The 12,235-nt window shown below is 43.2% G+C and overlaps 1 protein-coding gene across 2 annotated transcripts in view; it reads left to right on the top strand.

Moving 5' to 3' along the window:
- Nucleotides 1-12,235, top strand: part of COLEC12 (collectin subfamily member 12) — a 181,464-nt gene that overhangs the window by 131,573 nt on the left and 37,656 nt on the right. Inside the window, exons 1-2 of one of the 2 annotated variants that reach the window (XM_030810670.1) lie at nucleotides 10,626-10,697; nucleotides 11,557-11,679. In XM_030810670.1, the coding sequence (XP_030666530.1) occupies nucleotides 10,640-10,697; nucleotides 11,557-11,679 (181 nt within the window). In that variant the 5' untranslated portion in view covers nucleotides 10,626-10,639. Of the gene's footprint in view, nucleotides 1-10,625; nucleotides 10,698-11,556; nucleotides 11,680-12,235 lie in introns of those variants that run through there. The other variant, XM_003262015.4, reaches the window with a different exon arrangement.

Here is a 12,235-nt window from a genome sequence, read left to right as displayed (position 1 = left end):
ATTTGGAGCTTTTTGCTGATTTCAATCGTGTGAATACTTCCAGCATGACCAATTTCATGCTACCCATATAAAGTCACTGAATATAGAGTTGTGAAGAGATAACAACAATTGGGGGTCACCAGTCAGTATAAGCTGGCTCCAGTCACACCCATGATAAACCCATGGGAAATTGTGATTTTTGAATTTTTTTTGTTTTGTTTTTGTGTTTTGTTTTGTTTTTGAGACAGAGTCTCACTCTGTTGCCCAGGCTGGAATGCAGTGGCGCGATCTTGGCTCACTGCAAGCTCCGCCTCCCGGGTTCACGCCATTCTCCTGCCTCAGCCTCAGAAGTAGCTGGGACTACAGGCGCCTGCCACCATGCCTGGCTAATTTTTTTGTATTTTTTAGTGGAGACGGGCTTTCACCGTGTTAGCCAGGATGGTCTTGATCTCCTGACCTCATGATCCGCCTGCCTCGGCCTCCCAAAGTTCTGGGATTACAGGCGTGAGCCACCGCGGCCGGCCTTCGTTTTGTATTTGACAGTCTCTGTCTATCATCCAGGCTGGAGAGTAGTGGTGGGATTTCGGCTCACTGCAACCTCTGCCTCCCAGGATCAGCGATTCCCCTGCCTCAGCCACCCAAGTAGCTGGGACTACAGGCATGTGCCACTATGCTCAGCTAATTTTTTGTATTTTTAGTAGAGATGAGGTTTTACCATATTGGCCAGGCTGGTCTCAAACTCCTGACCTCAAGTGATCCACCCACCTTGGCCTCCCAAAATGTTGGGATTACAGACATGAGCCACTGTGCCTGGTGATTTTGAATTTTGCTTTAGAAATCCTTTTCTACAAACATCTCTACTGTCTGAAGAAAGTCACTGTGTGTGTGTGTATACAAACGTATGTTCCCATCTAGTTATTTCAGTTTTAAACAATTTTCTAAATTTAACTGTCATTTCTAAACTCCATATAAAGGCATGGAAAATTAAATAAGCCTACATGTTCCCATTTATTTTATATTCCATAATTAATTGCATGCCTTCTGACTTTTTGTTTAATGGTTTTTCATTTTTATTTCCAGTTTCATTGCTTTGACTTTCAAAACTGTAGCTGTCTGCCCCATGAAAATATTTCTCTCCCCACCCCCCTTTGTCTAGTTTTGTTTTGTTTTGGTAGAGACAGCATCTCACTGTGTTGCCCTGGCCAGTCTTGAACTCCTGGCCTCGGGGATCCTCTTGCCTCACCCTCCCAAAGTGCTGGGATTACAGGCATGGGCCACAACACCAGGCCTTTGTCCAGTTTTAATAACAAGTATGTGGCTAGTGACAGGGATGGTTGTCATTCAGTCTGGGGCCACTCTCCCCTCACAGCCTTCGTGGGCCAGTAATCTATTAAAATAGGTCCCTCCCAGTTCCCTCCTTTTTTTGCCAACTTTTCCTCATTTGGATCATTTCAAGTCTATTGACTCATTTCTCATTAGGTTCAAGGCTGAGGCCACATTCAATGCGGAACAGAATGACTGCTTTAAAACAGCAATGGTGAAATCTCTTGCTCTGTCTTGGCTTCATTCCCTTAATTTTAAGTGTCTTCGCCTATCATCTTCACTTGAAGAAAGTAAAAAAACACATGTTTTTGAGGAATGAGGAATGTCTGTCAGGCTGATTGATGTTTTCATTTACATTAAAGTCCACTTTTTTTCCCCATCAAAACACTAGTTTTGGTGGTTAAAAAAAAAATCAAATCGGTATGTGAGGGAGAGTGGATGTGGGCATGTCTTTGCCAGCACCTGCCCAGCAGCATAATTTTCACATGCCCCGACACTGTGTCATTGACAAACAGCAAATACCTTGTCATTAACTGAGATTTGTCCTGCTCAGCGCTGTTCCCCCTCGTCATTATATTAGTCCTTCAGCTGCCCCCAAATGACACTTTGTAAAGCAGCCACACTCAAGGCAAGTGTTAGACTGCAGGTTTACAGTTCTCATCTTGGCTCTATCACATGGAGTTTTGGAAGTGCCGAGACCCACAAAATGGAGAAATGCTGTAGGGTCTTGGGACTCACTTCAATCTGGGCAGGGGCCTGAAGGCGTCTTTTGCATTCCTTCCATCATAACCTTCATTTCACCCTCTACCTCCAGTGGGTTTGAGGCTGCGGCTCCCTGTGGCATCAGCCTTGGCTGTGTGGGAGGAAGGGGCTCTCATCAGTGTCAGTGTTTTGACTGTCAGGCCCCTGAGCTGTGCCCCTCTCCCAGGACATCCATACCCCGGCCCACAGGACAGTGAGATCAGCAAATCACCTAGAAGACTGGAGACAAAGGTGGGAGAGGAGATTGTGAAATCCCTTGCAACTGACAGCAGGTTCCAATTTGGGGGCAGGGAGATTGCTCCTGGAAGTGAGGGCCCACTTCCCACTGCCCAGATCTGTACTCCAGTCATGCCTTTGTTAAGCTGCAGGATGTGCCGAGTACTAGCGGGTGCTCCTTTGCTTAGGGAAATGCGAACGCAACACCGCAGAAAAACAAAACCCTCATGCCTGTACAAGGAGGTAGCAATGAAGATGATCATGAGGAGTGTGGATGTGTGCAGTATCAACTACACAGGTGCTTAGGGATTCAAGGCAAATTAGGAAAGGGTGCATTGAGGAGGAAATCTGTGTGTAAGCACAAAGGAAGTTAGTTGGTGGAGGGGAAGAGCGTTTCAGGGAGGAGAAGGGCAAATCTCACAGCCCAGAGGGGAAATGAGCAGAGCCCTGTCAGAGAACATAGCTATGCAGCTGCCTGGGGTCCTTCCCATGCTCCCTCAAACTCTTGCTCAAATGTTACTCTGCGGAGAGGGCTTCAGACGCCATACTTAAAATTGACATCTACGTCCCCCGCTACGTGCCCTTCGCTCAGTGCTTGCCTTGTTTTTACTATAGCATTCATCACCTTCTGTCATATGAAGACATCCTCCCACTGGAATATAAGTTCCAGAAGGGCAGAGATAGATTTTTGTCTGTTGTGTTCACCATTATAACTACTGCCTGCTACTTACACCTTGAAGAAATGAATAAACAGGATGTAGCAAGAGTGGAATGTGGTGATGTGGGCAGAATTCTGGGGTCGAAGGAACTCCAGCTGGGAGGTAGAAAACCCAAGCCCTAAAGCCAGGCTGGCAGTGTATAAACTTGGGGTGGGGGGGAGTAGGAGAGAGGAGTGGAGTTCTTGGGCCTCAGTTTCTTCACTGGTGAGATGGATATTAGCCAAGGTGACAGCCAGCGCCCCTCCCACCCTCAAGATTCTGAGTGCCAACATGGTCAGAGGGTGCGGGAGCAACTGGAGAATCACTGTGGATTCCTGAACCACGGGGTCAAGGAGGTATTGGTAAAGAAAAAAATATTATCTTTTGCCAGTGTATTCCAGATGATTTTTTTTTAGAGGGAGGCTAAGAGGCTAGAGGTAAATAAATTTTTTAACCACCATCTGATAAACCCTCCTTTCATCTTCTTCCTTGCCTCTGTCTTACCTTGCCCAGCTCCTGCAGGCTTGAGCCACAAGCAGTTTTTTGGCTCTGTAGGTGAAGGAACCATTGAAGACTGGCTTTTGGGGTTCATTTCAAGCATACTAGAACTTCAAAAGAAAAACATGGGGCAACCAATTTATTTTAGTTTCAAGCTTAAACTGATCAAGGCTCCTGCATATCCCATAGTTTGCTTTGAAATTATAAAGATACCTTCTTTCCCCGGCCCATCTCACTCCAAAAACTCCCTCACCATTGGGAGATATTCCCCTGAGGGGCTAACATGCCTTACCAGCCAAACCTCCAAGCCACTCTTGACCTCTCCTAGAGAGAATGAGCATTTATTTAGGGCAGAATTAACTTGCTGCTTAAGTATGTCACCACAGAATAATAAAGGAGAAATTATAGCCGACAGAAGCATCAGGCCTGTAATAGTTAACCCACTGGAGACTACATTTTATTGCTTATTTCTGAGAAAGGTTTATCTATCAATATGTGAAAGGATGTTTCTGCACCCCTTTATTTTGACAGAATACTTCTACTGGTATGTCTAACCGGTCCATTTTCTAGATTATCTTGTTGGGCATCCTTTATCTTGCTTTGTTTTGTTTTTCACTTCTGGAGATGAATAAGCTCGGAGAAGCAACATGCAAAAGATTTGGGTTCAACTCCCAGCTCAGCTACTCACTGGCTTCGGTACTCACCCTCTTTGACCTCCCCACTTTCCTAAAATCTGTAAAATTAGGGTCAGAATTCCTACTCTGCAGGGTTGTTAAAGACATTATAAGTAACCAGGAGAGGGTTCCTGGCCCATATCAGGTCCTCAGTAATAGCCATCATCCTCAGCAATTCCTCTTCACATTCACAGCAATAGCAAACTCTCACCCACTCAAGAAATGTCGCATGGCCTTCCTCAATTACCTGTCAGAGTCAGTGTCTGGCTCAATTCTACAGCAGATTTATGACCCAAGCTAGAGCTGCTTTTTCATGAGTCCTTTTAATGAAAAGATTCAGCACTTAATCCCAGAAGGACATTGTATGGTAGTGCCAGATAATGAAGTAGTCAGGCTGCTGAAATGTTGACAGTTCACTCTGTGCCCATAGAATAAAATGAATAGGAATAGAGCCAAGAGGAAGGGGCCAGCTAGGAGAGACAACTGTAAGAGATGTGATGGTTGAGCTCCCCAGTGAGCAAGGATTCCTCTCCTTGGAATTGAAAGCATTTGTGGACAGTTCATCTAATAAAGGATTTCTTATAAAAACCACAAAGAGAAAATAATGGCGTTCTTTTGAGACACTATATATTCTGGCAGACACTGTATACTCTGAGTGAGTGGGACCGTTACATCTGGTTTTTGCCTACAACAATTCTTTTTTAGTAGGCAGGGTATAAATTATAAATTTTAAATAAATAATGCATAATCTTAAAAAAAAACAATAAAACCAAACCAGAACTGACTGCCTTTTCTTTTTATACACATGAAAAAATTTCAGTGAAAACAAACTATACCCTTGGTAAATGCACAGAATTTGAATGTAAGTTCAGAATGAACATCGAAGAGTTCATGCTGTCATAAAACTCTCTTCTAAGTAACTTTTCTGGTTTGAACACATCTTTATGAATACAGAGCTGCTGTGAGGCTTCACTTATTTTGCACAGAAAGTGATTTCATTTCCAATTCTTGTCCTGCTTCCGTTTTCATGGCTATCCACATCATTAGGAAACTTGGCATAGTAAGGTGTCCAGGGCTGGGATTTGTATTTGGGGAACTAAATTACTCACTAATAAAAAAATTTTTTTTTTTACTGATTCCATATTTCATCATTTAGTAAATAGCCTTCATTATAAGGAAAAGCTAGTTATTTCGGTGGATAAAGCGTTTTATGTATTTAACTTTTGTTCCAGTGATAATTGGGTAACATTCAAGCAACTAACCAGGTTGTTAACTCTTATTGTTTTGTTGCGTTTTAGGGCATTTTAATTATAGGAATTTATTTGAATCATCCATTTTACTGTTAGAGCCAAATCATTCTTATGGGTTTATGGGAATCTATACCACCAGGCAGTAGATTAATAACTGCAAAAAAAACCACATGAAAAGGTCACTGCGAATCTCAGATCAAAACTTGTGGTTTTCTGGATTTTTCAATTGACCCTTTTTAAAGCTTCTCTTTGGTAACATGATCTTTATGGCAACACCACTGAGCTATAGACACTTGTGATCATGAAAATAGCCCAGAAGTGTCCCACACTAACCCACGGTCCCAGCCTCCACCTACCAAGGAAGGGGATGGATCTGCAATGTATCCATTTTAACACACAAGCCCACCTTCAGTGATATACATGGCAAAAACATATGAGAGTGAAGGAGACTCTTTTTTTTTTCCTACAAAAAGATCGGAAAAACAGACTGGATTGAGACTGGACCACAGCACTTGGGAGGGCTCTTTATGGAGAACCACAGCAGAAAGGAATTCTCTTTGCTGGTGAATTCTTCTGGCCATTTGCACTGTCATTCCTGGAGTGTTTCAATTATTCCCCCAACCAGCAAACGGCTCACTGATCAGCAGCCCCCATTCCCCCTCTGCCAGCTTCTTACTTGAAATGTGTTGTTGGAACCAGGGCAGCCCAGGGGACTTTGAGTTTGGGCACTGGGGACCAAATTGTCAGCCTATTCTAAACTTCCGTGGAATACTCAAGGAGTTAACCAGAGCAATTTTGGCTTCACTGGGCCCCCACACTTTTTTGTATAACACAGACTTGGACACTGGAAAATACATTCAAAACATGAGCCAAGAGTGGAGTTCAGCGGGAGATAGTTCAAGAGGGAGAAGCAGCGGAAAGGCATGCACCCTTCAGGTCCTTGCTGCCTGTAGGCCCCTGAATTTCAAATGTGCTATTGGCGCCAGGTTCTTTGGCACGCTGGATCTCTTAATGGTGAGGGGCAGCACTGCTTCACTTCCTGAACTGAAATCTCTCATCTGCAGCACTCTGTATATCAGTCCCCAGCCCTTCCTTCCCTGCCCACCCCACCCCCCATGGGAACAAAGTCCCCAGGCTCTGGAAAGTAATGCTAAGAAAACAAACACTACAAAGGCTGGTAACAGGGGGATATCTCTCTTGAATGTTATTTTGTAACCATCTAGGTTCAAGGAGGAGGGGGTGCCCCAGCTACAGGAGCCAGCAGGGTCCCTTTGTAGTAGGCATCCGTGTGTTTAGCCAGATGTCCTCCCAGCGGAGGGCAGAGAGGAAGATTAAACAGAATTTTTATTAAAAAGAAGTCAGGGGAGGGGGGAAACAAGACAGAGAAAGTGTGTCAAGTGGGAAGGGAGGCCAGGCAGTGCCATCTGATATTGATTAAATGCTGATAGAGTCAGCAGTGAGAAATGCACACAGTGAGGAAGTGCCCCAGCTCTTCGGAATGTGAACCAGTGACAGCTGTCTGGGCTCGGATCTGCACGAATACCAAATGCACCAGATGCCTGGCAGCCACAGGGCTAGCTCACAGGGAAGGATGGGAGGGAAAGATGAGTGTGCTGGAGTCAGGATATGTGGCTTCTGATCCTGCTTCCCCTCTCTGGGCCTCTCTTTTCCCATCAGTGACACAGTGACGCTTGACCTCTGCACAACCTTCTAGCTCCCAGATTGTGTCATCTACTATAATCTCTGCTGTAACCAAATCTTCTGAGGCTCTCTTAGTAGAATGTAAGAAATCATCCTGAAGAGGCATAAGAAGCTCACCCAGCATGGTCCAAAAATCCAAAAGGAATAAACCCGCCCATCAGCCATGGGAGTGCCACCTAGTCCTTCAGCGGGAGGTCAGGCCAGCGCCCCGTGTCTGTCGCCCTTCTGTGCTTCACAGTTGCCACCAAAGCAAGTTCATGGTTTCTCAGCATGGAAGGTGGCATGTCTGTGGGTCTACCTATACGTTCCTTTCTCTAAATTTCAAAAATATTTTCACCCTTATTGGATGTAAAGAGTCTTTTTTCATTTTATACCATCAGATTACAGACAGCTTATGCACTGGTGCATGTGTGTGGTGGGGTGGGGGGAGTGTGGGTGTGTGTGTGCATGCGCGCATCCTTTAGTTAAGAGTGCCTTCTTGAAAGTTTGTTGTTTTGGTTTTTTCCTTTTAAGCAAATGTCATGAGGGCAGTGGTATTTTAATAAAGGGTTAGGCTAGATTCCAGTGGGAATGGAAGAGGAAGCTTCCACTGAGATGAAAAGATCTCACACTAGGGTGGTGGCAGGGGAAATGGAGAGGAAACGATGACTAGAGAGAGGGACCATGGCCTAGTGGAGAGATCGTGGCATCTAGAGTCTGACACAGGTTGGAGTCCTGACTGCAACATGTATAGAGTGTCAGTTCAGCTCTCACCATGATGCCCCCTTGCAGTCCTTTTATGGATTAGAGATGCTGTGTGTAAGGGATCTAGAACCTGGCACACTGTAGGCAGTAAGTGAACATCAATAAGCTGTAGATGATGATGATCATGATGAAAAATAGCCCGCCAGAGGATTAACAAGGCCTGTGACTGAATTGGAGAATAAGTACGAGAGAAGAAATGATGGTGTCTTTGAGTTTAACCACCTGAGGGATTGGGATAGTAATAGTAGTTGAGTTGAGTACAATAAGAAAAGTTGGGTGGAGGCTGGAGATCTGGTTTGGCAGGGCTAGAACTGAAGTCAGTTTTAGATATAAGAGACGGTGCTGAGACATACAGGTGGCTATAAGGAAGTAAGACAGAAAGGAAGAGGAGTGGGAAAATAGAAAAAGTATAATAAACAAGTTTATTTACTCTAGGTCTGTTTGATCAGTGAGTCTAATTTTACAGCTTCACCTTCAAGGGACTGGTTAACCAAAGGTCAATCCATCATGACCAGCTTCTAAACTAAACCCTTGCTCCTCGAAGTATGGTCCTCAGACCAGTTGTCACCTAGGCCTTGCAGAAATGTAGAATCTTAGCTCCTCCCTCAGACCCACTGAATCGGAACCTGCATTTCAACAATGTGATGTGTAAGCACTTTGAAGTTTGAGAATCATTGTTCCTGAGTGTGGTCCCCAGAATGCAGCATCAGCATCAGCATCACCTGGGAACTTCTTAGAAATCCAAATTCTTGGCCAGGCGTGGTGGCTCACACCTATACTCCCAGCACTTTGGGAGGCCGAGGCGGCAAGGCGGGTGGATCACTTGAGGTCAGGAGTTTGTGACCAGCCTGGCCAACATGGTGAAACCCTGTTTCTACTAAAAATAACAGCCGGGTGTGGTGGTGGGCGCCTGTAATCCCAGCTACTCAGGAGGCTGAGGCAGGAGAATCACTTGAACTCGGGAGGCAGAGGTTGCAGTGAGCCGAGATCATGCCACTGCACTCCAGCCTGGGCAACACAGCAAAACTCCATCTCAAAAAAGAAAAAAAAAAAAATCCAAATTCTCAGTTCCCTTCTCAGACCTCCTGAATTAGAAACAGTGTGTTCTAATGACTGCTTCAAGTGACTCTGATGCACCCCAAAGTTTGAGAAGCACTGCTCTAAGTCATGAAATTGACAGATGCACCTCTTCCCTTTGTGTCTACAGCCAGAGGGATATGCTGAACACCAGAGGGATTGGTTGAGCCCTGAAAACTAAATTTAAGTCATTGTTATATGCTGTTTCTCTCATCATTTTGCATTAAACACAGCTGAAGAACTCTTTTCACTGAAGAAGGGCACTATGCGTAAAATTACAAACCAAAGGAGAGAAACTTCAACTGTGGCTTAATCCTCATGACTTACCCATCAAAAGTTATTGAGCACAGTTATAGGAGATCAGTCCTTTATGTGCTGTGGCTCCTGGGGGACGCTATTAGTAAGACACACATAGGGAAACAGGTCAGGAAAACAGGGAATCTCCTGATATTCCTTACAATATGATTTTCACATTAAAACATCCACAGTCTTTGTCTTGTGTGTGTTTCTAATCTATCAGATGGAAATTCTCTTTTTAAAGCTTTCTGGAGTCACTTGCAGCAATGATGCTGGTTTACTACTCAGACAAGAATGTTTTTCAAAAACGACCTTTTAGCAGTAAAAATTTACCTCCTCTCATCAAAAGTGTCTGGTTTTTCTATTTGTTCTACAGTCATTATTCAAATCACTATGATAGCTAATATAAGGGTCAGTGTCTGTTTCTTGTATACATGTAATATGCAAAATTTATTATATTATTATTATAAGATTACTTGTATTTTCTGCCATAGGTTATAATACATTACAATCAGTGGCATGCTGGTAAATTAGTTGTTTGCGGCCAGGGAATGGGGGTCATCCTAATTTGCAGTGTTTGCCAATTTCTATGGTGTAAATACTCCCTGCAGGGCTGATTTCAAGCTACCAACAGTTTCACAACCAGCTCTCAAAATTCTTACAAATTTAACAATTGGCTCTTACAAGCCAGTAGGAACCAACTTCAGCACACCACTGAAACAAACATCAAGGGACCAATCAATAGGATGTTTTTTTTGTATTTGAATTGCTATAGGCCTAATAATGTCTGAAATAAGTAAATTTGAATGTTTAAATATTTTGTCATTTAGAGATTTTTATTGAAATTATCATTGTAATTCTCATAATGGAATTTGATTTGAAACTACAGTCATGTGCCACATAACGTTTCAGTCAACAATGGACTGCACAGATGATGGCAGTCCCATAAGATTATAAAACTTATAAAACTGTATTTTTATTGTACCTTTTCTATGTGTAGATACACAAATACTTACCATTGTGTCAAAGTTGCCAGAAATAAAGTTGCCTATCAGTACAGTAACATGCTGTACAGGTTTGAGCCTAGGAGCAACAGGCCATACCATGTAGCCTAGGAGTGTAGTAGTCTATACCAGAGGTCCCCAACCCCCAGGGCCATGTACCGGTTACCTGTTAGGAACTGGGCTGCATAGCAAGAGGTGAGCAGTGGGCGAGTGAGTGAAGCATCATCTGTATTTTCATCTATTTCCCATCACTTACATGACCACCTGAGCTCCGCCTCCTGTCAGATCAGCGGCAGCATTAGATTCTCATAGAAGCGCGAATCCTGTTGTGAACTGTGCATGTGAGGGATCTAGGTTGTGCGCTCCTTATAAGAATCTAATGCCTGTGATCTGTCACTGTCTCCCATCGCACCCATATGGGACCATCTATTTGCAGGAAAACAAGCTCAGGGCTCCCACTGTTTCTACATTATGGTGAGTTGTATAATCATTTCATTATATATTACAATGTAATAATAATAGAAATAAAGTACACAATAAATGGAATGCATTTGAATCATCCTGAAACCATCCCTACCCCTACTCTGGTCCATGGAAAAATTGGGGAACAAGATGGGGACCACTGGTCTATACCATCTAGGATTGTGTAAGTACACTCTAGGACAGTGGTCCCCAACCTTTTTGGAATCAGGGACCAGTTTCATGGAAGATAATTTTTCCATGGATGGACAGGGGGCAGGAGATGGTTTCAGGATGAAACTGCTCACCTCAGATCATCAGGCATTAGTTCAGATTCTCATAAGGAGCATGCAACCTAGATCCCTTGCATGTGCAGTTCACAATAGGGTTCACGCTCCTAAGAGAGTCTAATGCTGCCACTGATCTGACAGGAGGCAGAGCTCAGGTGGTCATGCTGGCTCACCTGCCACTCAACTCCTGCTGTGCAGCCAGTTCCTAACAGGCCACCAGACTGGTACCAGTCCATGGCCCAGGAATTAGGGACCCCTGCTCTAGGATGTTCACACAGTGATGAAATTGCCTAATGATGCCATTCTCAGAATATATTCCCATTAACTGATGCATGACTGTATTCTATGAAACAAAGTTATGTGCTATTTTTAAGTCATATTAAATACAGCTATAACAATAGAACGGTAATATTAAAGTGCTTATGTTGCTCAAGCAGTGTGTTTACTGTCAAAATGGTTCTCATAGCATAGTAAGGCATATGTAAAAATTATTCTTTGTCCCAATATTTGAACCAAAATGCAAAAAGATACATTTTTAAATGACATCTTTGCTTACTGTTATTAAAATTTGACTTCTGTTGCAGGTATTCAGGAAGGAACACAATGTACCAAATGTAAAAATAACTGGGCACTGAAGTTTTCTATCATATTATTATACATTTTGTGTGCCTTGCTAACAATCACAGTAGCCATTTTGGGATATAAAGGTAAGTATGCTTTCTTTTTTTTCTTCTAAATAACAAGTGTTCCTTCATTAATTTAAGCATGAGAAAACTCATATTTGCAAATACGAAGTATTTCATTCATACAACTCAGATGCAAAATAGCAACATGATAAACTTCATCTCTGTATCTTGAACTTATAGCTATGAGATCTGAAAGGGAGGACATAGTAATTCCTTTTGACTCATTTCAGCGATAATCAGTGTCCTCTCTGAGAGTTATAAAGTTTTTTTTCCCTTGTTGCTTTTTTCTACCTATTTCCAGCTACTCCTTCTTCCTCTATTTTTTTTTTTCATCTTATCTCTTGGAGGCTTTATGGAAACCCTGGAGTCAGCACACAGGAAAACTATATTGACAGAGAATAAGCAAAACACAAGATCTCCAGAGATACAACATACTTCACCCAGGGATCGGCCAACTAATTCCCTTTTTTCTCTTCAGCACATTCACTGTGGTCACTGTTGTTTATATAGCTCTATAAAAATACTGCCCTGTAGAAATTAAGCACAGAGAGAGCACTACCACCTCAACCCTACTTTA

The sequence above is a fragment of the Nomascus leucogenys genome, chromosome 4, assembly GCF_006542625.1.
Source record: "Nomascus leucogenys isolate Asia chromosome 4, Asia_NLE_v1, whole genome shotgun sequence".
Classification (NCBI taxonomy): domain Eukaryota; kingdom Metazoa; phylum Chordata; class Mammalia; order Primates; family Hylobatidae; genus Nomascus; species Nomascus leucogenys.
Note: the sequence above shows the minus strand (reverse complement) of the source record. Positions and strands in the feature narration are given on the sequence as shown.